Here is a 27,336-nt window from a genome sequence, read left to right as displayed (position 1 = left end):
AGGAGGAGGATTAGTGGGGACCTAATAGGTATTCCACTTCTCCAGTTTCTTTAGAGTACCGTCAAACTAGGAAAGGTAATTACATTCTTCTATGGCGGCTTCAGCCTGGAGTTTCAATTGGGATGTCAAAGCGTACTTGTCTTCTATTCTCCTCCTGAGGCTGTGTTCTGTTGTAATTGTTAAAGCCTTGGGCATCTTCTATCCCCAGGGGTAAATTCACTTAGGAGCTATACAAAGTCATTTCTGTGTAGTGGCTGGGCTGCTGTTTATAAGGTTGATTAGTGGAGCTTTCTAAATCTAAAGCGCCTGGGGAGCAATTTGGATGAAGCTGGGAAATAAAAAGGCAAAGTCTTCATCATGGTTGATCTTTTTTTATTACACTGCTCCATGGGAATTTTCTCAGTAACTCAGTATATGCACAGTGCAGTATGGCTGGATAGCCATTGCCACATCCTCTTTCCTGGGGAAACGGAGACCTAGCCCAGGTTAAGATGACTGTGCCAGGTCACTAAATATATTTAGAGCCACCTTTTAACTTCTCTTACTCCCACTGAGGGCTTTCTGGTGGTTCAGTGTAAAGAGTCCATCTGCCAATGCAGGAGACACGGGTTCGATCCCTGGGTCAGGAAGATCCCCTTGGAGGAAGAAATGGCAGCCCACTCCAGGATTCTTGCTTGGGAAATCTTACAGACAGAGGAGCCTGGTGGGCTACAGTCCATGGAGTTGCAAAGAGTCGGACACTGTGACTAAACAACAACTCCCACTGGAGGTTAGATGAGAGGTATTTGTGGGGGTCTTAGATGTGTAGGAATGTTTCCAAATAATGATTCTGGTCTGCTTCCCCAAACTCATGCCCACTGTCTCAAGATCCTTAGGCTTGAGTTCAGTTCTCTCTCATTTTCTGAGTCAGGGCAGAAGAGAGAGGCAAATCAAAACCAGAGAAATGTTTTGAGCTTGTGCAGGTCTCTGTGGGCCAACAGGACAGTGAGCCAAGAAGAATGTGGCTCCCTCCTCATTGGGTAGGAGCAGGGCTGAATTCTTTCATCATCCTCTAGAGGCTGTAGGGAGACTTCAAGGGGTCATTTGGAATAGAAATTTTCTTGATCAGAGTTATATTAAGGAAAGTATACTGAAGGATGCATCTTTGTGCCCTGAAGTTTATGGGCATTTTTGCAGTCGCTGCTTCCGCAAACCCTTAGCTCCTTAAACCAATTATCCAGGCCTCCATATGCAGGGGTTAACACTCCCAGGAGACCAGAGGTGCCTATACCAGCATCGCTCCATGGTGACTTGTGAGTCTCCAATAACATCCACCAGCAGTGAGCCCATCCTGGTGCCTGTCACACACCCACCCACCCCCACACACCCACCCACACACACACACACACCCCCTGGGTGCCAAAGGTCCCTCCTCTCCTCCTGTCATCCCACTGTGTCCAGCGAAGCCCCACTCGGTACCTCTTTGGGGGCAGACTCAGATCTCTGGGCTCCTTCCTGAGTCTGCCCCCCAACTCCTGCTGGATTTCCTCAGCAAATCTTCTCTGCCCTGAGACTCCTTGAAATCATATGGGATTTACTTGGCAGGATTCTCTGACCTCTTTCAAAGACCTAGATTTCTTGTTTACTGTAGTTTCAATCCTCTAAAAGCATTTGGAATATTTTCTTCATTTCCCTCTCCCAAGGTATCTATTTGGTCCCAGGCAGGCCTCCCCCAGTGCCTTTGGGGGTGGGGGAGGATGCTGAGACACTGGGCCCCAGCCACTGTCCTTTCCTTCACCTCTGCCAGGGCAAAGACCAGTGCTGGGCTGACCTTTCCTGGCCAGGCCAAAAGAGAAGGCTGTGGAAACCCGCACGCCCCCACGGCCGTCCTGCCCTCTGCGGCCACAGCTGCTTGCCCTCCCCGCCCCCTCCGCCTGCTCTTTTTCTCAGTGATCCTCCACGCCGCTGGTGCCCCAGCGAGCCGCTGGGAACAGAGGTCTGTTTCCCGCCCCTGCACTGGCCTCGGCTCCCCACACTAGAACATTCAGGCATCAATGGGAAACAGCAAGATCTGTCAGCATCGCCCCTTTCTTCGGGGCTTTGAGGGCCACATTCTCCACGGCCATCTGTTCCCTTTCACCTCTCTGGACAATGTTGCTTTTTAAAGCCAGGGATTCTTCCTCCTTTATCTCCTCCTATCCCGCCTCCCCTTCTTCTGCGTTCCCACCCTTCCCTGCCCCCCACCCCATCATCATCTCTCTCTTTGCCCAACCCTCTGAAATGAGCTTCTCTGAAGAGAAAACTTGCCCTTCTTCCACACAAAGCTGTTTTACAACCCCTATGGGTTTTGGAGTTTTTATTAAAAAAAAATTTTTTTTTTGAAGTGAGAGTTAGCTGCTTTTAAACTTTGTGATTGTCTCGGATGGGGGGGAGCTATTCTTTTGATAGGGATGGGAATCGAAAAACCTTTCAGTCATGCCGAAAGAGAACACAGAATAATAATAAGTGTTAGGTTCCTGCTGGCAGGCACTTGCCTCTTTCAAGAAGGAACTTGATGATCAGTTTAGAGAAATGTTTATACCCTCGAGGTGTTTCCACCATTTATTTTATTATTATTTTTGTTGTTTCTGTTGTGCTGTTTGTATTCGTTTTCTTTTTTATTTTAAGTCCACGTGTCTTGTGCTGTTTTTAATTTAGAGGCAGGGCTGCTGCAAAGCGGGTGCTGTGTTCCCTATGGCCCTGGAGAGCTGTGTCCACTTACAAAGATGCTTGGTCTGACAGGAGGCCAGTGTTGTCTAGGAGAAGCACTAGGTTCTGAGGTTCCAGGACGTAAGAAGGAGTGTTTGTCCAAGTACTGACCTATGACTAAGCGTGTCACCTTAGGTATGTCACCTTCCTTAAGAGCGATGGTGATAAAATCTTAAAATGCTGATAAAAATCTTCGACTCTAAAAAAAATGCTTAATACGTGACTCTTGTATTTGTACTGTGACGCTGTTTCATAAACAAGATGTGTCTATGGTAATGTCATGAAAACTTTATGGGCCATCCTTGACTATGGATGTTAGAATAATCCACTGCTGGGATCAGACTCAGCTGCTGCCATGGGAAGTCAGCTAGAACAGGGACTCCCAGCCTGGACTGCCTTTCAGAATCATGGGCAAGGCTGGAGCAGGCCCTGGGGCTGGACTGTGAGGGTTTGAATCCTCCCCACCACTTACTAGCTGTACAGATGTGAGCACAGTTTCATCCTCTGTAAAATGAGGGCGGTAATAGTATCCAGCTTCATACTGTTGAGATGATTAAGAGAATTTTATCATGTAAAGCGCCTGGAATCACATCTGGCATGTAGTAGGTACGGGTAAATGATAACTGTGGTTGCTGTCTCGGCATGCATCTCACAACTATAGTAATATCTGCAGTGCAGTACAGACGAGAAAATGGGCTGGTTGCCTCCTGTGGGTCTCTTCTGACTCTCCCACACTTGCCTTCTGCTGCTTTATTTTTTATTGTGCAGTTAACATTGAGAAAAGCACTAATGCAATTATCAATGGGATTGTAATGATGATTAACATAGCAGTTCCACTTGGCAATGTCATAAAACACAGCAACATCCTAAGATATACACAAAAGACATATGATAATGTTCTTCTGGCAAAGAAGGTGAACCAGATGTGGAGATTATAGTCACAGAAGGAAAGCCAGTCATGATTTTGGCAACTCAGGTTATTTGACATATTTTCAGTTGAAAAGCTACAGAATCTGGAGATTTATTTTTCTTCGGTATCAGTTTCGAGAAACCTATCATATGACTAAGAGTTTCCCAACAACAGGGAGAGAACGCTAATCAAATATGCTTTTCTAGTCAGGTACAGTTGACTCTGAATAAGACATTAAATATTATAGTTTAACGTGGAAAAGAAAATGAGTAGAATATTTAGAAAATGGGGTAAGGCAGCCCAATGAGTTTTCTCTTCCAGAGGGGGAAATGAGTGGTCATTGTTGTGGTACCTTCTAAATGGCTGAAGTGACTAGTTTGACACCTGGGATCAAGTCCTTACTCTGCCACTTGCTAAGCAACCTCGGGTAATCACTGAGTCTCCCTGTTGATCAGCTTCCTTCTCTAGAAAATTGGCATCATCATGACATCTCCCTCATAGAGATAATGTAGGTAAGGTATTGAGCCTCCTGCTCAGAAAGTACTAGTCATGCCCAAAAATGTTACCTGGTAGTCAGTCCTTTACCATAATGCCTTATATCAGCTGACCTCTGAGATGGGAGACAAATTACACCAACCCAGTCGTCTTGGTCATTTTGCTGAAACTGGCCATTTTCAGTAAACCCATAGTTCCAGCCCATAGATAAACAGTGGCCTTCAAGGAAGAAGGAAATTGCCTTGCTTAAGAACTCATGGTTTGAAGATGTGGACTGACAGCCTGCTGCCACCAAAACCAGTTCCCCTGATTGAAATAGCCCTGTTAGCGTCAGCACATTCGGTTCATCAGTTCCCTTTCCCTTCACGAGCCTGCTGCCCGAAAAGCTGTGCTGCGCCAGGGACTGGGACACTCTCTTGGAGGAACCCTTGAGGAAGTTAAAGCAAGGTCGTCTCCATTGCCTAAGAGCCCCTACATCCTAGCGGTCTGCACGTGGTTCCGACCCTACAGCTTGTGATCTGGGGGCCACTGTGAGTTCCTGTCACAAATGGGATTTTCCCTTCCTCGGCGGCTGCAGTTTATTTTGAGCCTTGTGTTGGTATGACAGGCATGGGGACAGCCCTTGTGTACGTGTGCGTGTGTGCACGTCGCAAAGTAGGAGATGTGCAGTTGCTTCTATCCTAGCCTTGACTCAGGAAGCCCAGCTCCAAATGTCAGGGAGACACAGGCTGAACTGAAGGAACGCAGCAGCCAAGCTGGGTTCACCAGTGTGGGAAGGAAACCTGAAGAACCTTTGGGGTTCTTGTGTAAAACTCAGGGTGCGGTGGGTTCTGAGATTGCCTCACCAAGGATTCAACAGTCTACTCCCCCACCGCCCGCCCCCTTCTTAGAGCCTTCAGGGGCAACAAACATATGTGACGCCAGCATTCCACTCCCTCCCACGCATGAAAATATCCTGATTTCTGTCATGATCACTCTACTTCCCAAAGGGGTGTTTAAGGTGGGGCCGGAGGAAAGCATAACAATAAATCTTCGCACTCTGGGCAAGGTGATAATTAGAAGCATTCCCCACGATGATATGCTCTCAGATGCCCAAAGGGAAGCAACTGGGACAGCAGGAAGTCGCAGAATACCTGGGCTTGGGCCCCAGCTCTGCCTCTGACTAGGTGGGTTTCAGGAGTCGGGTCACTTCTTTGTTCTGTGAAATGGGAATAATGATTGCACCAATGTAGCCGCTTTGAAGGAAGCAGTATGTATTAATGCACTTTAACTTGGATTCACTGGATGCTCCTACGTTCCCTGGAGTTTTCCAAGCACCTCAGGGCGTCTGTCTCCAATCCTGTTTCATTCTCTTTATTTTCTGTTTCTGTTCTCACGGAAGAAACAAAGCGGGGAGCTTGAACTCTGAAAGCTGAGCTGTGTTTGGCCTCTGGAAGAAATGGTGGTCAGGGAGCCTGACTGAGGACCTTACTCAGGGTCTCTGCCTGTGTGGGGACCTGGGCCCCTTTACTTGCCCCGTCCTGTTTCATGCCCCAGACAGTCAGCTGCCCCTTCTTCACTTTCTGAATTAGGGTCTTGGGTGATTATTCTGACAAGCAGTTTAACCAGATGAATTATAGAATTTCTAAAGAGCATTTACTTCTCTTCTCTACCCTCCTTGGAAAACAAACCAAAGGGCATTCACCAGAATGTTGCCTTCCATGATGAAAAGCTGCATCATGGGGTATTTAAGTAGAGATTTTCATAACATTTGCTTCATGGACTGTCCATGGGTCTGAGAAACCTACAGTTAAAAACCAAAACAACAAATGCCTAATATGTAATTTCGTTTTCAAACGAATGATCTGGGAGAGCATTTTGAAAATGCAGACCTCTGGGCGATGACCGCTCAGAGATCCTGACTCACTAGGTTTGGTATGGGGTCAAGGATTCTGCATTTTTTAGAGTGGTTTGCCTGGTTTAGGTGATTCTGCTGCATAAACACACATATGAAACAATGCCTTTAGTTATTTCTCCAGAGATCTAGTCCTGTATCCTGATTTCATATCTACCCAGGTCTTCTCATAGGGTAGGCCAGCCTATATTTTCACGCTGTTTTTTTTGGTAGAAAAATAATTCAAACCTATAAAAAAGTTCTAAGGAAAGTATAATGAACTCCTACATATCCTTCCCCTAGATTGTAAACATTTTACACTATTCATTTGATTTCTTTCATATTACTATTGTCTATTTTTTTATAATATTAATTTATTATTGTTATCTTTGCTAAACCATTTTAGAGTAACTTTTAGACATCATGACCCTTCATCTCCAAATACTTCAGCACTTTCCTTTTAAGAACAGGAACTTCTTTGACATAACCACAATACAGTGATCTCACCCAGGAAATTAGTGCTGATATAATACCATTATCTAATATACCAGCCATATTCAAACTTTGCCAGGTGTCCTAATAATGTCATTCACAGCAATTTTTTTTCTGATCCAAGAGCCAGTTCAGGATAACACATTGTATTCAGTTGAAATGTCCTTCTACATTGATGATCTTTTTTAAGCCACTGCTGTTTTCATAGAAATATTTTTCAAAAACATATTTCCTGATAAACAACAACATTTTCCCTCCTTCTCTCATTACTTGCAAAGAGCCAGTGATCCAGTGTCAGCCTGAAGCAAAAGCAGACTTACCTGGGCCAAATTCTGCATCAGCTGAGGCCTCGGGAAAAGACTCTGTCTCCTGGTCCTGGGTTTGCCCTGTAAGCTGATTTCCCAAAGACAAACCCTGTGACTGTTAGTGTATCCCTTTGATCTTTAATCAAATGGGCTGTCACCTGGCTTACTCACTGTCCAGACTAATTCCTGGGCTATGAAAAGCTACTAAATATTATTTTGCCATGGTTTTTAATAAACCTTAACTGTAACCCACCAGGCTTCTCTATCTTATGGAATTCTCTAGGCAATAATACTAGAATGGGTAGCCATTCCCTTCTCCAGGGAATCTTCCTGACTCAGGGATTGAACCTGGTTCTCCTGCATTGCAGGCAGATTCTTTACTGACTGATCCACCAGAGAATTCTCAATATTCTTGCCTGGAGAATCCCATGGACAGAGGAACTTGATGGGCTATATAGTCCATAGCGTTGCAAATAGTCAGACACTACCGAAGCAACTTAGCACACATGCGTAGTTTTTAAATCTGCCCAGGAAAAGTGACCAATAAGTGATATGCCACTTTAAAAACAAACAAAATAAGTAAAAAAGTAAATAAAAAATAAAATCCTTTTTTAAAGAATATATAAATTCCAAGCAATGTTGAAAAGGGAAAAAAAAAAAGATATGTGACTTTTTACCCTTCCCAACTTTCTCCAAAGGCAATGCACATACCTGAGGGTGATCTTTTTCCAGAAGCCAGGACTATTTTTGTTGTTTAGTTACTAAATGGTGTCCAACTCTTGCTACACCATGGACTGTAGCCCACCAGTCTCCTCTGTCCATGGGATTTCCCAGGCAAGAGTACTAGGGTGGCTTGTCATTTCCTTCTCCAGGGAATCTTCCTGACCCAGGGACTGAACTGCGTCTCCTGCACTGGCAAGCAGATTCTTTACCACTGAGCCACTATAAACAATCAGTAATCAGGATAAGTTGGCTGTATTCCTTCTGCTTCAGCAAGAAAAGAGAGTCATCTGAAAATGAATGGTCAAAAAATGAGATGATGACCAGATATAATACCTAAGATTTACTGCAATCTGGCTCTGATATCCTCAGATTCTACAGAGTAGAAAAGCAGAACTCATACCAAGATGGCTGATGGGCACAGTTTGAGGAATTCACAGCAAACAGATGGGACACATTTTTGCAGAAGAAAGCCCATTTCACATAAGTCATCTTCCTGCCTTATATTGAATGACACCTAAATTAAGAGGGGAAAAAAAGCCTTTAATTTCCTTAAATGATTGAGTTTGGGGATTTTTTCCCTTTGTTTTATTTTGCTGGCATTTACTTAAGGATAGCATGTGTTTTCTCTAGTGAGTGAATTTATTTTTATTAAAGAGTTTTTCAAAGGGTCAGGAGATGTAGCTAGAGGCCACCATTCAGAATCTTTTTTTCCCCTTAAATAGAGGCTAGCAGGAGGAAAACTGTGTCATTGGAGAAAACGTTCAGGTTCATGGGCTCCTGAGCAAGATGGAAGCTGAGCTAGATGGGGCAGATTGCTCCTTTCTATTCAGACATCCTAGTTCTGTTCTTCTCAGGCCTGTGTTTTCCTAGCTGTCTTTGAGGACCTTTCCGATTGTCACTGCAAACATAAAAGCCCTATGCAGTATCCCCTATAGAACTTCTGGTCGGTAAATGAGATGGGTTCTGGAAGGACCAGTATTTCATAGGGTGAGAATCCTCATCCCAATTCTGGACATTTCCTACAAGATATCTCTGTAGGGTGAACCATGCATCTTGGTTGGCCCCTGAATGGTCCTGATTTCTCTCTTTCATCCCAATATATTTATTGAGATGCCCCCATTTCATTTTCTAAAGCATTCTGGTGGGATTATAGCCTACATGAACCACTCTGAGACTATGGGAAACTTAAAGTATTTCCTCCCCACACAAAAACCAGTGGACTTGTTTGAGTGGTTTGTGCTGCTGCATAACCACTCTTTATCCTAGTGATTAGCTTAACTCTGCGTCTCCCTTCTGCTGTGGAGGATTGCCCCATCTCTAACCCTTGCATTCCAAAGGTTCTGATCATCCCACCTTATCTTGTCTTCTTCACATTTCTTACCTTCCTCAGGAATGAGCTTTACAGAAACTTGGACAAGACTGGGTGTGTTCTGCAAGGAAACACTCTGGACTGCATTCCCCTTTTTCACCTCTCACCAAGAGACACTGAGAATGAGATCCTCTGTTTTCTCAAAATGCAGCAACCTTATTCTTTACTCAGGCCGAAGGTCTTCCTCAGTGGGCAGATGCTGTTGAGGCAGTTATTGTGTGGTTTTATGCCTCAGATCCTTTATTTGTAAATTTGAAAGAAGACTAATAACTTTAAAGTATTTTGAGAATCTCGAGGCTCAGAAGATTATAAATAACAAGAGATTTTTTTTTTCCTCGTCTAAAATGGCAGCACAGATACTGTGGTTACTTACTTAATAGATAGCGTGTGGTCCCCAGGCCATATGCAGCTGATGGGTTTTTTCCAGTGTGCTATTTATAGAGCTAGATCAGAAATATCACTTCCGTTGGAACTTGACCTACAGACCATCGGCAATTTTAAAGACCCAAGGAAGTAGAGTATATGCTAAATACAGCTGGTTCACAGGTTCAGTTAGTGAAGCACAAGCCGCCAAGGAAATAAAGTTTGCTGGAGGACAGATGTCTGAGCCTGTCTCAATCACTTTTTATTTAAATTAATTTTTATTGGAATATAGTTGCCTTACAATGTTGTGTTGGTGTATACTGCACAGCAGAGTTAATCTGCTATATGTATACACATATCCCCTCCCTTTTGAATTTCCTTCTCATTTGCCATGTGGCCTTATGGAACTTGTCAGTCGTCTTGAATCCTTATTCTCAAATACCCTATCCTCTGTAGTCTTCCTCCCTCTTTATAGACAGCCTCTTCAGTGTAGGCTGCTGAAATTCTGGCTTTCTGCGTCAAATAGCAAAAGAGCTCACGATCCATTAGCAGAAGTAACTCAGGCTACTCTGGGAAGCTTCGGAAAAAGATCTAAACATTTCCCTACTTCATCTTTCTATTGAGGCTAAACAAGATTCTCAGTCACTTCCTCACTTCAAATGAGTGACCCAACAACAACAACAACCAAAAAAGCATATGCTGAAGCTCAGCAACTTCCACGGGCCTGGTTTTAAACAGGGGAAACTGAATTTAATGAACGATAATCCCTTTCTAATCCCTACTCTCTCACTCAGACTCCCATCTTTAAGCTTTGTTCTTATGAAGTTGTGTTTGCTGGGATTTGGCCACTGGCCAACACATGTTTACCCATCAAAAGGTTTTAGTAGGTAGGATAGACTAAGAAAATCCCTAGTCTGGGGAGAAATCTGCTCTTAGGAAAAGGAGCCCACATCTGCACTCTTCAGTCTTAGATGAGTGCTGGGTGGGGCGCAGACATTGACAAACAGCACACTGAGTACAGCAGTCTCAGACTTCCTGGAAAAAGTAAGGTCCAGAATGAGGAACTAATTTCTTGCCATTAAAATACCATAGATTCAAAGTTCTTTGTACAGGCGGGAACTTTTGAGATCATTTTGAACAACCCCTTCTTGTCGTGGATGAGGAAATGGAGGCTCAGAGAAGTGAACTAACTGCTCATTACCAAGGTCTGCTAAGATGTTCTCAGTTACATCATTCTCTTCTCCCACCTGGTCTCATTAAAAGCCCACAGCTAGGGACTTCCCTGGTGGTCTAGTGGTTAAGAATTTGCCTTGCAATGCAAGGGATGCGGGTTCTACCCCTGCGTAGGGAAGTAAGATCCCACATGCCACAGAGTAGCTAGGCTGGTGCACCACAGCTAGAGAGTCCACGTGCTCTGGAGCCCATGTGCCACAACTAGAGTCTGTTCACCGCAATGGAAGTTCCCACATGGAGCAACGAAGATCCTCCGTGCCTCAACTAAGACCGGACACAGCCAAATAAATAAATAAATATTAAAAAGAAATAAGCCCACAGCTAAGTCAGAAATAGAATTCCAGGGTCCTGTCTTCCAGCCAGCCATATGCCATCATGCATCATATAGAACATGTTTCAGATGTGAGGATGAGAGATCAGAAAGAGAATGTCAACTCCAGTGGTTAACAACACCATCCCCTTCCCCGAACTTATTTAAGGACTGAAAACATTTGTATTTTCATCCTTTTTTGTTTTTTAAAATTTCCTCTTTCTAGTCTCAATAAATTGTCTTTCATTTAAAGGGGCAGGAGAGACCTAATGTCCAGAGGAGCCAGCCCTCTCTGGCCATGAACTTCTCCTTCCCCTCAGTTCCTATTCTGGGAGTCGCTGCTTTGTTTACATTTTTTTTTTTAAAGCATGGAAAAGTCTAGTCTTTTAAAGTTGACCTTTTGCCACAGGGCACACTTTCATGTTATATTCTGGAGATTCCATTTGACTTCCCAGAAACGCTTAGCATAGGAGTCATAAATTGCAATGTTTTTAGAGAAGGAGTTTCCTCATTGAAAGCGCCCTCAATACTGACACTGGTTGGTACCAGAAGCCCATTACCTTTTTGGAAATCAAGGCTACATAGCAACCTGCTTATCCTCCTCCAGGCTGATTGCACAAGGACTACACCCTCCGTGCAGAGCCGAAAGAGAGAGAGAGCGAGCGAGCGAGCGCGAGCGCGCACGCGCGAGCAAGAGAGGAAAGCAAGCTTCTTGCCTTGTAAGAAATTTGTCTTTGTAACCACTCCCACTCCAAAGGAGTAGGGGAATGGATCCAGAGATAGTAGTCATGAAAGATATTCCAGAATCCAAATCCTGCTGTTTTAACCACTTCATTACTGAGCTTTACTAGCCTGCCTCATTGTAAGAATAAAAAAAAAGTACTAGATGATTAAACTTCTTTTCTCCCTAGAATATTATCTTCAGTGTTTGATCATCATTGTTCCTGTCATTTATACATATCAAGTATCTTCATCTAAGGGTCATCAAGAACCTTTGGTTTCCTGGAGGCAAAAATTATTATTCACATTTTACAGATGGATAAGCAATCACAGAGAGAGGGTATGCTTTGACTTACCTGAAAGTGTCTCTGAGACAGTAGAGGATGACTATTCCCTCAGTCTTTTTAAAAGAGATCTGGTGATGGTGGTTTAGTTTTAAGTCATGTACAACTCATGATCCCATGGACTGTCGCCTGCCAGGCTCCTCTGTCCATAGGATTTCCCAGACAAGAATACTGGAATAGGTTGCCATTTCCTTCTCCTGGGAATCTTCCCAACCCAGGGATCAAATCCCCTATCTCCTGCATAGCAGGCGGATTCTTTACCAATGAGCCACTAGGGATTCCCAAAGAGACGTGACTTCGGTGTAAATAAATTAGATTTTCTGTCTGGAGCTTACTCAGGTACTTCTATAAGCTCAGTCTTGTGACCATGAAAAATTTCCAATAATGAAAATATTTTTAAAACCCAGTTCACTTATTTGATTTTTTATTTGTATTGGGATCAACCAAATTCTAGTACAATGAAGTCATACTGCCTTGGCAGATCTAAATATCACAGTCATCGAAAAGGAGAGAGGGAGGGAATGCCCCGATTTTTGTACCTTCTGCTAAAATGAGCTTAGAAAAGATTCACATAGCTGTTTCCTGACCAATTAGGTCATTGGGCAGGAAATCACCTTTTCTGAAAAGCCAATAAGCAGATTCCTTCTACCTTAAATTTCCTATAAACAGCATTAATGATCATCTATGCCAGCCCTCACACAGGAATGCTTAAAAGTCAAAAGACATTAGAGACCACTGAGTTTTCTAATTGAAAATAAAATTACAAATTTATAGTAACTGATAGCTTCCCCACTTTCCTTTCTCAAGCCATGCCACCACCTGTAACCACTCTTCGATTGTTTTTCCATATTCAGAGTCCTATTAGGTGAAATAACTTTTCAGTCTTCACCAGATTTTTTAATCCTCCAACCAGAGAGGGTTAGTTTCAGGCCACCTGATTTGCCTGAATCCAGTTGCTGGGCCAGTTGAGTGAGGTTAAATAACTTGCCACGCCAGGGCACGTAGTGTCTTTCTGGAAACCCCTTGCCCTGGGTTATTGCTGTACATCAGAACAGAGGAAGCCGAGTGTAGGGCCTGAGTGACGCACAGAGTTCAGATGAGTTGATAAGATGCTCACAACATACTTCCATCAGTGTCTTCCCAGAGATAAGCCTCTGGGCTCTTCAGGCCCTTCCCAGCCACCACCACCCCACCTGCCCCAGGCTGGCAGAGTGGCCAGCTATTTGACATAATGAGCCTGCTGCTGCTGCTGCTAAGTCGCTTCAGTCGTGTCCGACTCTATGCAACCCCATAGACAGCCTCCCACCAGGCTCCCCCGTCCCTGGGATTCTCCAGGCAAAAACACTGGAGTGGGTTGCCATTTCCTTCTCCAGTTCATGAAAGTGAAAAGTGAAAGTGAAGTCGCTCAGTCGTGTCCGACTCTTAGCGACCGGATGGACTGCAGCCCACCAGGCTCCTCCGTCCATGGGACTCTCCAGGCAAGAGTACCGGAGTGAGGTGCCATTGCCTTCTCCGGCATAATGAGCCTAGAGAAGGCTAATTGGAATAGTGGTTAAGACCCAGTCATATACCTGCTACTATATGTAAAAGAAATTACCAACAAGGACCTACGTGTATAACACAGGGAACTCGACTCAATATTTTGTGATCACCTGTAAGGGAAAAATGGAGAAGGCAATGGCACCCCACTCCAGTACTCTTGCCTGGAAAATCCCATGGATGCAGGAGCCTGTGGGCTGCAGTCCATGGGGTCGCTGAGGGTCAGACACGACTGAGTGACTTCACTTTCACTTTTCACTTTCATGCATTGGAGAAGGAAATGGCAACCCACTCCAGTGTTCTTGCCTGGAGAATCCCGGGGACGGGGGAGCCTGGTGGGCTGCCATCTATGGGGTCGCAGAGTCGGACACGACTGAAGTGACTTAGCAGTAGCAGTATAAGGGAAAAAACCCTGGAGAAGAAAATGGCAACCCACTCCAGTATTCTAGCCTGGGAAATCCCATGGACAGAGGAGCCTGGCGAACTATAGTCCATGGGGTCACAAAGAGTTGAACATGACTAAGCGACTAACACATTGGTAAAGGAAAAGAATCTGGAAAAGATATATATAATCTGAATCACTTTGCTGTACACTGGAAACCAATACAACATTATGAATCAACTATACACCAAAAAAAAGACTCGGCCTAGTTTTGAACCCTGGCTCTATCATTAACGAACATGTGACCTTGGGAGAATTACTTATCTCTTACAGCCTTGGTCTGTTGATAGGGATGATGATATTACCTACCTCATAAGGTGGTTTTCAGGATCAAAAAAGATGTACCTAAGATACAAAGCTCAAACAGGGTATAAGCCCTCCTTATTTAAAGGGCTTACCTAGTGCCTAGTTTATAGTATTATACTTTTAAAATATTGTTTTTCCTTATCAACTGTTTAACGTTTAACATTTCCCATTTCCTTATCATCTAAGGTCCTGCTGTTATTGCTCTTGTGGTGGCTTAGCATTTGTAAACACTCCTGAAGATATAGCTCCCTAAGCTTGCCCACTCAAGGTTTCCACTGGAAAATTTTCTCTGGTTATTGTTGCTCATGGCCTTGGGTTAAGGACCCAAGCTTACCTGTCTGACAAGCAGCCAAGCATGTGGGTCCTTTTCTAAAATTATGTTTTCATTCGTTTAGGGACATGGAATTCTTTAAATAAGCACTGCTGCCTTTTATGGCTCTGACCCCTGTAAACATCTTTTGGACCCGGGCAACACCTACAGTTGTATCACCACTTTTTTTTTTTTTTTTTTTGAGTGCGTAACTCATTAGCAACTCCTCAGTATTCACATGTAGCTCTTCCTTGGTGAACTTTCAAATTCAGGCTCAGTTCCTCCTATCACTTAGTGGGCATCGGAGCCACAAGCTTCTAGAGTTTGCTTGAAAAATGTAAACCTATTAACTTTGGCTTAAGCAAGATCGGATTAAGAATGTAAATCTGCTGCTAAAACAAATATATAATAGTTCAAAGTTTAATAGTAATAACTTATTGACTATTTAACCACAGTTTCTGAAGCATCTTTTGGGTCTTCAACCTTGTGAATCAGGCACACTAATATAAATCAGACTTGGACTTGATCCTCTTAAAATATACATCAGAGGTGCTAAGAAAAGCACACAAGTAGCATGCCACAGGATAGAAAATGGCAGCAACATGAGAGCATAATATAAAGTGTCATGGGCATTTGAAGGAGGAAGGCATTATTTCTGTGATGACCAGGGAGGTGGCGTGTAAGAAGGAGTACTGAAGATGATGCGTGGGCATGGGAGGTGGGGCACACGAGAAAAGAGTGATTACATTGGAGCAGACAGAGTCTTTATGAAGTGGAATGGAGGGAAGACGTGCACAGAGGCAGGTCGGACACAGCTGCACGAGCACCAATCTTAGGAATTTAGAACTCTTCAAAAGAACTCGGGGGCCGCCAAAAGTTTCTGAGCTTGCTGCTCGTAAGTGGAAGGGCAACACGCTTAGCTGTGTGCCTGGGCAGCTGAAACAAACAGTAGAATAAAGGATGTTTTCATAGGGAGAAACTCAGAGCAGCATGGTGACTGCAGCCATCCCCAGGTGAAAGTAATGTGCCTCTGATCTAGGATGGGGTAGAATGAACGGATGTAGGTGAGACATTTACAGTGACGCGAACCTGACTTCACAGTTTATTGAAACTGAGAAGCACAGGAGAGGGAGACATTTTTTAAATGGAACTAAGGTTTCAAATCAGATTAACTAGAAGGCCAAAGAAGGAGGAGTAAATTTATACAGGAAGCGTATAAGCTTGATTTGAAGATACTGAGTTTATAGTACCCAAATTCATCATATTAGGCCTGCAGATCTTGTCGTTGAAAATGAGAGACAGGGGCTGAGGTAAGTGGGACACTAAGACAGAGGCTTAGAAGTCATTCCCTCTGGGGGTGTCATCCTTGTCAACAGTGAGGACATCCCGCATGGAGCAGACATTGCAAGCTTGGTGGGAATGAGTCATTTAACATGTTTAAAAATTGTTTTAAATAAACCAGCATTTTCCAATCAGAAGATTGTACTTAAAGTATTAGTTTTTAAAATAAGATCAAAAGATATGGGGACTTCCCTGGTGGCTCAGACGGTAAAGCATCTGTCTACGATGCGGGAGACCCAGGTTCGATCCCTGGGTTGGGAAGATCCCTTGGAGAAGGAAATGGCAATCCACTCCAGTACTATTGCCTGGAAAATCCCATGGACAGAGGAGCCTGGTGGGCTGAATTGTCTGATTCACCACCATCTCCACTATTCCCCATCATCTCCTAGCACTTAATATTAGACGGAAAGTGGATTAATAATTGCCTAGGGCTTCAAGACAGGAAGGACGGGCTGCAGGCTTATGGCTAAGAGATCTGGAGTTTCTTCTGGGGGTGATGAAATGTTCCAAAGTTGATTGTAGTGATGGTTGATCAACTCTGAATATAGTAAAAACCATTGAACTGTACACTTTAAATGGGTGGATGGTACAACATGTGAGTTGTCTCAGCAAAGCTGTTTTGTAAAAATGCAAGAAAAAGGAACACCAGTGGCTATTGTCCTTGCAGTGTTGGCTTTCTTATAGCAGAAAATACTTCTCTGTTAGTGTGTCTCGATCAAAAATGGGGGAATGAAAGACGGACTGAGAGGTCCATGTATTTCAAGAAAAACGGGAGAGAGTACATCTCTTTGTGGTAGTAAAGACTTTTCTACGGGCTAAGATGCAGACACTTGGTCTCTTTATTAATATACATTACCTTCCTAGCCACTGAAGGCATGTGGGTGTTAGGGAAATAACTGCTCATGACCAGTTCTCCGAGATCCACCCACAACTAAGGAGAGAGAGAGAGGAAAAGCAGAGAAGGAAAAGGAATACTCAACATGATTGATACAAGGAGAAGCAAAGAGGCTAGTATATTGGATGCTGGAAGAAGCTTTATCAAATGCTGACAAGAGTTCAAGGAGGATGGAGACAGAGAAGTCAGGAGGTTACAGGACCATCCATCCAGAGAAATGGGGCCAGAGAGATGCAGATGCAGATGACAAAGCATTCAGAACACCTAGTCCTGAAGTTAGCAGTGTGATCAGATCAGCACAGTCCAGATTATTTGTTTTCAAATTAATTCATTTGTGTTTTGAATTGTATATATGATGAACCAAGGTCACCCTAAATTTTATTCTCTCCTTCATTAAATTCTCCCTCAATCTGAAACCCCAGATTTGTTGAAGCCCTAATGTGGATGATATCCAATTCCCATATCTGCTTGAACCAGAGAAAAATATGTGTTGTTGTTGTTTTTTTAACCCATGGCTTCTCACCATCGGCCCTGTTGTATCTGGGGCTGGATAATTTGTTATGTGGACTGGGCTGTGCATCACAAGGTGTTTAACAGCATCCCTGACCTCTACCCTCTGGACACTATAGCACTCATACCTCCATACTGCCCACAGAATCATTTCCAGCCTAGAACCACTGAACCACATTTATCTGTTGCTGTATTTGAGTCCAGGAGTTATCAAATCCCCTATGAATATGCAGTGGAGGTGAGGAATAGATAAAGGAATTAGATCTGGTAGACAGAGTGTCTGAAGAACTATAGATGAGGTTTGTTACATTGTATGGGAGGCGGTGACCAAAACCATCCCAAAGAAAAAGAAATGCAAGAAGGCAAAGTGGTCGTCTGAGGAGGCCTTACAACTAGCTGAGAAAAGAGAAGAAAAAGGCAAGGGAGAAAGGGAAAGATATACCCAACTGAATACAGAGTTCCAGAGAATAGGAAGGAGAGATAAGAAAGCCTTCTTAAGTGAACAGTGCAAAGAAATAGAGGAAAACAATAGAATGGGAAAAACTAGAGATCGCTTCAAGAAAATTGGAGCTATCAAGGGAACATTAATGCAAGGATGGGCACAATAAAGGACAAAAACAGCAAAGACCTAACAGAAGCAAAAGAGATTAAGAAGAGGTGGCAAGAATACACAGAAGAACTGTACAAAAAAAGATCTTCATGACCCAGATAATCATGATGGTGTGATCACTCACCTAGAGCCAGACATCCGGGAGTACAAAGTCAAGTGGGCCTTAGGAAACATCACCATGAACAGAGTGAAGGTTATGGCAATCCAGCTGAGCTATTTCGAATCCTAAAAGATGATGCTGTTAGAGTGCTGCATTCAATATGTCAACAAATTTGGAAAACTCAGCAATGGCCACAGGACTGGAAAAGGTGAGTTTTCATTCCAATCCCAAAGAAAGGTAATGCCAAAGAATGTTCAAATTACCACAAAATTGAGTTCATTTCACACATTAACAAAGTAATGCTCAAAATCCTTCAAGCTAGACATGAATCCTTCAGCAGTACATGAACCAAGAACTTGCAGATGTACAAGCTGGATTTATAAAAGGCAGAGGAACCAGAGATCAAATTGCCAACATCCATTGGATCATAGAAAAAGCAAGAGAATTCCAGAAAAACATCTATTTCTGCTTCATTGACTACGCTAAAGCCTTTGACTGTGTGGATCACAACAAACTGGAAAATTCTTAAAGAGATGGGAGTATCAGACCACCTTACCTGTCTCCTGAGAAACCTATATGCAGGTCAAGAAGCAACAGCTAAAACTGGACATGGAACAATGATTTCCAGCCATGGCTGGGAACCCACTGGTGCTGCCTCCTGACCAAGCACTCTCACCAAGTGCTCGCATCCCTGATGGGGTTTGTGGCCCTGTTTATTACCATTCTTATGTCCAGGTGTGGGCCTGATTCCCTGTGGAAACCAGGGCTTCCATCACAGGGATTTTCCCTAAGCACAGGGTTAGGATCAACGTGGTCAGTAAATGTGCAAATGAACATTTTTTTAAAACACCAAAAAAAAAAAAAAAAAAAGGGAAAGGAATACGTCAAGGCTGTATATTGTTACCCTGCTTGTTTAACTTCTATGCAGAGTACATCATGTGAAATGCTGGACTGGGTGAGTCCCAAGCTGGAATCAAGATTGCCAGGAGAAATATCAACAACCTCAGATATGCACATAATACCACTCTAATGGCAGAAAGTGAAAAGGAATTACGCAGCCTCTTGATGAGGGTGAAAGAGGAGAGTGGGAAAGCTGGCTTAAAACTCAATATTTAAAACTCTTAAGCTCATGGTGTCTCGTCCCATTGCTTCATGGCAAATAGATGGAGAAAAAGTGGAAACTGACAGATTTTCTTTTCTTGTGCTTCAGAATCACTGTGGATGATGACAGCAGCCATGAAATTAAAGGATGCTTCTCTTTGGAAGAAAAGCTATGACAAACCTAGAGAGTGTATTAAAAAGTGGAGACATCACTTTGCCGACAAAGGTCCATGTAGTCAAAGCTATGGTTTTTCCAGTAGTCATGTTCGGATGTGAAAGTTGGACCATAAAAGAAGGTTGAGTGCCTGAGGAATTGATGCTTTCAAACTGTGGTGCTGGAGAAGGCTCTTGAGAATCCCTTGGACAGCGAGGAGATCAAATCAATCAATCCTTAAGGAAATCAACACTGAATATTCACTGGAAGGACTGATGCTGAAGCTTCAATACTTTGGCCACCTGATGCGAAGAGCCGACTCATTGGAAAAGATCTTGATGCTGGGAAAGATTGAGGGTAAGAGGAGAAGGGAGCAACACAGGAAGAGATGGTTGGATGGCATCACTGACTCAATAGACATGAGTTTGAGCAAATTCCAGGTATAGTGAAAGACAGGGAAATCTGGCATGCTGTAGTCCATGGGGTTGCATAGAGTTGAACATGACTGAGTGACTGAACAATAACAAGCTTAAGACCATGCAGAGTTGGGAGAACACCCTGAAAGATGGTGACCCAGAAAAGAGGACCAATTCCTATTTCACACAGAGGGTGAACATGAGATGATGCCATGAGCAGGCAACAAATGAGACATTCAAGGCCTCATTTTGCTTTAGTTGATTCAGTGGACTTCGGCCTTTTGGTACTTGATCCCCTCATTGGAAAGAGATAGCATTTTGAGGACACAAGACAAACTACAAGTCCACATGCCCCCTCAGGCTAAGACCCATTTCATGGCCCAGGGCCAAAGTGAACACAGGAGCTTGGAGGAGACCTCAGAATGTGCTCCAGATGAGAGTCAGTGCTGACTTCTAAGTGATGGGACTTGTAAGCCTGCTGCTAACACAGAAAAGGGAGAAGTGCAGGAGTGGGTTCTTTCTAGTTATGTCAAAAGAGGTCAGTGATGCTCTGGAGATGTCAGAGGGTAGCTGAAATGCAACTTGGTATAGACTAGAAAGTCAGATAAAGTTTACTTCAGATCCTCCCCCTTATAGGAAAGTCTTAGAAGGTAAAAGAATGTTTCTCTTGGGATAAGAATGTCTAATACAGATTAGATATGAAATGATGAGATCTTCCAGATTCCTCTTTGGGGTTCATGTGTGTTCAGGTTGGAAAGGCATAGAAATTTTATATACATATGCCATCATTTCTATATTGATAAGGGAAACTGAATTAAGAGTCTTATCAACCTGGAAAAGTCTTACAACTTTATTAAACTAAGACTATTTCATAACAGGCTCGTATTCTGTGTCGTCAAGTTATGCCTTTCTGCCGTGGATGTTGAGTAGCTTGATTTATTATTAGCGATGGCTCCAACCTGCCTTGCACTGTAACCTCTTATTGATATATAACTCTGTTATCTCTGAGCCCAATGGTGGTTACTTTCACTGAGGCTGAAGGAAACCCATGCTGGTTTTTCTTTTTAGTCTCATATTCCTTAAGCCCTTGCTTCCTTCTTTCCTTCATCAACTTTTGTAGTAGTGACCTGGGCTCCCAAGTGCTGTCTGAGCAATGAGCAGTGACTGGACTTTTGCTTAAGACCATGATGAGACTGGGTGTCCATAAGCATGCTTTCGTTCTGTTTCGTTTCAGGCACTTCTGGATCTAGCTGTTTGACAGCTGCGCTAGGAAACACCTGGAGTCACAGTGTGAACACCCGGCTGATTCTCCAGTACCTTGGTTCGGAGAGAAGACAGGTGAGTGCTTTGACAATGTTCTCTGACTGTCAAGGTCAGAGAACAAGATGTACCAGCAGTCTGGGTGTTCATCTTCTGAAAGCATTGGCCATGCTGACTGTCCTGGGCCAACACTGTCAGAGGGTGGGTAAAGAAACCAGTCTCCCTACCCACCTCAATAGCAGTTCTAATAAACTGGGAAGATAAGTCACACACAAGGAAAAAAATACAAAAAATAGAGCGTTGACCCCTGATTTTTGCCAATAGCTTGGTGAGTGACCAAGGTTTCTACCCCTAAGGGATCTCCAACACTCTACCTCTAAAGGGTGAATAAATGATCATTTCTCTTAGCTAGTATTTGTTAAGGGCTAGATTATTTGTGTATAAATTAAATAACGATGATGCTTTTTCTTGAGGTTAGGATGTTTTGAAATCCTTAGGCCACACAGACTCTGCTAAGTGAATACACTCTTCTCCAGATCCTGGGTACTTTTGCATTAACTCATAAACCAGTAGGTTAAAGTACTGAATGATGCCAGAAATTATCCAAAAGGATAATGACTCTCTCAGAACTCTATTAATTCTGTCTATCCTGGACTCAATTCCCCACCTGTATCCAGAAAGGTTACTTTTTACATCTTTCTTAATTCCCCCTCCCACTCCAAAGAAAGGAACACCACAGTTTGACCCTTTCCATGAAAAGTTTCATAATTAGGAAGTTTATTTTTCCTGATATCTAACCTCAACTTTATCCTGCTATGTGGACCAGGCTCCATCTTGACTCTCCTACAAGCGGGAGAAAGAAGACAGGGGGATTATCCTGTTTTGTTGGATGGGGCAGAATTCAGAACCCAGACTTGCCCATCTTGCTAAATATATAACAAATCCAAGTTATTAATGAAAGAGGCATGAAGTATCATGATGGTGGTCCTTTCTGGAGAAGGTGGTAGGAAGGGAGTTGTTTCCCTTTACCTGCATTAAGTAAACTGGCTGTTTTTCAAGGAATCAGGAATCGTCAAAAACAGACATGAGTCTTTGCCTGTTGCAGACATGACTTTCTGAGTGCCCTTGGTTACAGACCAGAGACTTCTTAGTTTGCTCGGGACTGTGTAAATAACATTCCAGCTCGATGATTGAGTCGGCCATGTTCTGAGAAGATAGAGCTGCTTGTTTTCACTGAAGGGAACATTCTTGAGTGTTCAGGCCCTGGCCTGCTCATTACCTCAGTGATACCTTTTCCCTGATGACGTAAGTACTCTGGGTTCTAAATCCATTACTTCTCTTTCAGTGGAACATGTTAAAAAATGTTCCGGTAGAACCCAATAACCTTTGGTTTGTACCTTAAGTTATAAATCATGTTAAATAAACCCTGTTTACAGCCATCGGGGATACCATTAAGGATTGTCAAGCACTACTACCTAAACTCTAATTTGAGAAAGCAAAATTGCTTGTGTGCTTTCATTTTCATGGATCCTTAACTTTATGCCTTCAAAACTTGCAGTTTATCTCTGTTCTTGATTTTAGATGGTACACACAGATTTTTTGATTCAGTTTATTGTATAGGGTACCATGGATTCCAGGTTCCCAGATCCCAGTTTTAGTAATTCTACTTAGCATTTATTAGTAAATAAAGAGGTCAGAGCCACATTTTTCTTTTCCTTTTGTTTTAGTAAATTAACTAGTCATGTCTAGTTTGTCAGTGTCAACAGGAAGTAGCAGGCAGGCTACTGTTATTTGGTGAGTGGAGGGTTTGGGTGGCTCTTGGTTCTTGGCTCATAAGGTCAAATGCAGGCCACTAGTCACAAGAAGAACAGAAAGCAAAGCAGGGATAGATCAGTGACAGTCTATCAACTCCTATCCTATTAGATAGGTCAGCAGCGTTATCTTAATCTACAAAGGACAACTTGTTACCATCATTACTAATCCGTCGAGTGGACTTAATGTTTTTGAATCATGTTTGCACACAATAATCGGAAATTAAAGTAAAATATGACCAGTGTTAAAATGGCCAACCCAAGCAAAAGAATGTACATTTAATTAATTTATAGAAATGTATGTGACTTTTGGGACCAGTTGTTAAATGTGTGGCCTAACAACCAGGATAAATGTTGGTACTGAAAACATGTCTCTATTTGATGACCTTATCTTGCCTTAGCAAAGGGGGTACCTAGTGATTCACTGAACCTTTCCTGTGATCTTACTTCCCGATCAAGTAGAAAAGCCATATGCAAGCCAAACTTTTTCTGGGATATGGGCACAAAATAACATTTGAAAGCCACCTTTTAAGGTAATTGCACAAAATATTTCCTTCTAACTCAATTTAGAAGGAGAATTTGCCTGGATCATTCTAGTACGGGCAAAGCCATGGAGCACCAGCTACTTGGGGAAGATACCAGGATAGCTTTTTTTTTTTTTTTAATGCACAGGTAGAGGCCACTAGACCAAAGGATCAAGGTTATAGAATAAGGATTATGTTTTATCCCCTTTCTATGACACTGAGCTCTACAACAGGGCTCTTGAATGTGAGGCTTAGTCTGAGACCACAGAGCTGGAAGGGGGTCAGGTCAAGCTGAGCAGATCCGCAAGCCGATTAACCCGAAAGTTGAATTGTATAGTCCAAGGCAAGGAGTCCGCCATGGGTGATTATTTTCTTTACACCCTGGAAACTTTGTAAAATTATATAACCAGGAAAGAAATCTCCTTATCAGGGCACAAGCCAAGTTAATTCTCTTGTTTATTCTGCTTCGGGGTTGCAAAAAAAAAAAAAAAACCCTTTTAAGAAGCTGGGAAACATTTTCTTTTGGACTAATTTAGCTTTTTTTTCCATTTGACTTTTATTTACTCTTTCCCTCCTCTCCTTCAATCTTGCCCCACCCTTTTTGCAGCATTTTTATTCTTACCAAAGACATATCCTTAGAGTTAAAATGGCCTCTACTAGGTGTTTTTTTTTTTTTTTTTCTTTTTAATGCTCAAAAATATGTTTTGGTCTACTGTATGCATGGCGTGGGGATGCAAAGTAGAAGACACAGCTCCTGCCTTCAGGGTTCTTCCAGTCTAGGACAGGAGACGAACCAAACTGCAGTGAGTCAGTTAAAAAGCAGACTCACACTGAGGTCCTGTCACAGGCAGTGTTTGATTTGTGATCTAATAAGTGGTTAAAAACGATAACTGCTTTGAAGCCAGAGGAAGGTGAACTCCTCGGAGGCACGTTCGTCTTTTCAGGAGAAGGTGGGACTTGAGTATCACTTTAAATCATCATTTCTCAAGCCCTGGCTGCACCTCCCACTCACCACAGGAACATTTACAAAATACCAACGCCAGGGCTGCACCCCAACCAAGTAAATCAAAATCTCTGCTGATGGGGCCAAGAGTTGGTGTTCATTTTATTTATAACACTCCCTCCAGTGCTTCTACTGTGCAGCCAAGGTTGAAAATCTCTGCCTTAAATAGATCAAATTAGGTGAGTGAAAAAGGAAGGGAAAGATGTGGGAGGGAAGTCAAACAGCAAAAGAAGAGAAACAGAACGACAGGTCACGTGTTCAGAAGATCCGGGCTGAGGTTTGCCTTTTAACAAGAGCAGAGGGTTTGGGTCACACATTCATTTGATACACCTTTATTTAATCACCTCTTGTCTGCCAATTTGTGTGTAAGATGCTAGGATTCAAAGTGTAAGTGGATGTCCTGTAGTTGTTCACAGATAAACATCTAAAGAGAACATGCTGTACCAGCATCATGCATCCGGTGAGCATAGAGGAGGTGGCGGCTGCTACAACGAAGGAAAACCATGAATGAGGCAGTGGCACCCAGAATGGATTGGCTAAGGACTACTTTGGGGCAGCTCTTATAGTAACCAGGTGCCTTGTAACAAGGGACTGGAAAAGTTAGAAGGAGGGAGGTTATACTTGAAAGAATGATGAAAAAACTTGATGAAATATTCATACTATTTCTCATCAGATCCTCATGTAGTCTGTTCATACAAACCACATATGGGATTATATAAATTTTTAAGTGCCCTGGAAGGAGTAATGAAGTAAATTAATCCCAACTAAGCTTCACACCCCCTTGATGAAATAAATATTATGACTCTCTTATTTCAACAAATTGGAGAGAGGTAACTTTTTCATATAGGAGGTTTATTTAAATGGACTTTATAATAATATTTTCATCTTCTGCTTAGAAGGCACTCTGAAGTTTCAGAACACTGGAGGGAAGAGCCTAAAGACCAATCCTGTTACTCAAACTCTGATTCTTACTTGAATCCTTAGGCTTTTTTGAAGTCCCTGGTTATTTTGCATCTTGAAGGTATTTGGTGTTTCCTTTCTGGTGACGGAATTCTTCACTCAGTATCCATTTTGTGTTTTGAAAGACTCAAACCCCATCACTGTGAAGATTTTGTAATGCACGCATGCTCAATCTTGTCCAACTCTTTGTGACCCTGTGAAGGCTGTGACTGAATCTTAACTGTGTACCCTCAGAGGCGAGACAAGTGCTTGACACTCACACATTCAATGCATGTATTTTGAGAAAGAAAAAAGAAAAAGAAACTCCTTATATCCACACATGAATGCAGTCTTGAGGAAGAAGGATATACTGCTTATTTAGAATCACTCTTCCCCATAGAATTTGAGTTTTCCACTGTAAAAGTTCCTTTAAATTGTTAGTAATAGTCATTTTTAAAGATGAGCATCAAATCAATTCAAGCAGATACTTCTCTAGATATACTGTAAGAATACTGAGTATAGGAATATCTTTTTGCAGAACCCGCCTGCTGGGGGCTGTAGGAGAGTGGGAGCCAGGCTTCCCTTGAAATCCTAGTTGGAATTCCTTTGTGTAAGCAAGCCAGAGGCCTAAACACAGACCCAGGCGGAGCACAGGAGTCCTGCAGCTGCTCCCAGGGAACAGGCAGCCAGGGGACTTTGGCCTCTGGGAAGGATAAGAAATCTTTGCTGCTATCTTCCATAGGTCTTAAGTTCTCTACTCTGTGGTTGGAAAGGCTTAATGAAGGACTGAAAAACTGAAAGAAAAGATGATAAATCTTTTCTCCCAGATAAACTGAAGGGCAGATTTGGGGCAAGAATGTCAAACATATATCCCTATTCACCCAAACAAAGACAGAGATTGGAAATGATGTTTTGCCTGATGTTAAGTCAGTTTTAACTTTTCAACTTTCAACTTTCAAGTCAGTTTTATAAACCTTTATGAACCTCTACCTTTGTAAAATGGTCCAGGGCACTCATCTTGTTTGTTCCTTTGTTTTCTGCCCCAACTCATTTGCTTTTCTTAAGCAAAGAGACTTTTTGTTGTTGTTGTTTTCAGTGGTGACTCGATCCAGCCAGAAGAGAAGTTTGGCTGTCCTGCAGAGGTGGGAGAAATGTCTTTTTAAGCATAAATATCTGCAGAAATAGCAAAGGGCACAGAGAATCCCAGCCAAGTACATTGCCATGGGTATAAATGTTCCTCCCTTTCAGAGCCCCTCATGTGTGAAGTCTAACCCACTGCTCACACTCTTCCATCGGAAGTGTTCTAACAGCTATTGAGAATCTGGGAGAATGTATGAAAGGGGACCCCAAAATAGGGACTTTAAAGAGGATTCTTTTTTCAGGTCACCAGGTAAGTGTATTAAAATCTAAGGAAATCGCACCTTAAAGTAGACAGTAGCAGCAAATGAATGCAGTGAACTAAGACTCTCGGAGCAGAAAGACAGGTTCTGACCTAGAAAGGGTAACTCACATACCCAGGTGCACACTTCCTGTTTCTATCTTCACGTTCGAAATAAGAATATAATTATCCTTCCCACCACTTAACCAAAAAAACGTAAATTCCATAGGGCTCCCTTTGAAAAAAATCAGTGTGCTCCCAAAATCACTCCTTGTGAATGGGCTAAAGTAGAGAAAACTTTTCCCTTTTCCAATGAAGAGGTTCCATTGGAAACTGACAGTTTAAAATGTACTTTGCACAACTGCCCCCAGGCTTCTGATGGGGGTGCCCCTTTCAGATACTTTGTACATGAAAGACCACAGACCTCTGCTGAGGAAAAGTGCCCATGTCCCTAGGAGATTTTGAGCCACTTGAGGTCAACAGAAGTTTAAAGAAAAATCAAACCAAAGCAAGAGTTGGGGAACCAGCATAAAGTTTTAAATGTCTTTTTTTTTTTTCAGTCAAATAGAGTTGCAAAATTAATTGTTGCCACCCTTTAAAAAGGGTTAAAATACCATTAACACCAGAAAGTAGAAAGAATACATCTGTGAATAAAGAATACTGCTGTAAATTGAATACATTTGTTTTTATGAAAGACTTAGAACATGTCTTCATTTCTCTGTTTGAGGATCACAGCCTCTGACGGTCAGGGGCTGAATGAGGGGTCCAGTCACTGAGTGCTTCCCCTGTGATGAACCACTCATTTCACCGGTGTTTTGTTACCTCCGTCATTC

At 42.7% G+C, this 27,336-nt stretch overlaps 1 protein-coding gene across 2 annotated transcripts in view; it reads left to right on the top strand.

The window, feature by feature from the left end:
• The window catches only part of RAD51B (RAD51 paralog B), a 620,294-nt gene that overhangs the window by 543,756 nt on the left and 49,202 nt on the right, over positions 1-27,336 (top strand). For both annotated transcript variants that reach the window (XM_070377663.1, XM_005905730.3), the window contains exon 9: positions 20,823-20,926. In XM_070377663.1, coding sequence (XP_070233764.1) covers positions 20,823-20,926 — 104 coding nt within the window. The remainder of the gene's footprint in view (positions 1-20,822; positions 20,927-27,336) is intronic.

The sequence above is a fragment of the Bos mutus genome, chromosome 10 (assembly GCF_027580195.1).
Source record: "Bos mutus isolate GX-2022 chromosome 10, NWIPB_WYAK_1.1, whole genome shotgun sequence".
In the NCBI taxonomy this organism is placed as follows: domain Eukaryota; kingdom Metazoa; phylum Chordata; class Mammalia; order Artiodactyla; family Bovidae; genus Bos; species Bos mutus.
The sequence above is the reverse complement of the archived record's forward strand: the minus strand, read 5'-3'. Positions and strand labels throughout refer to the sequence as shown.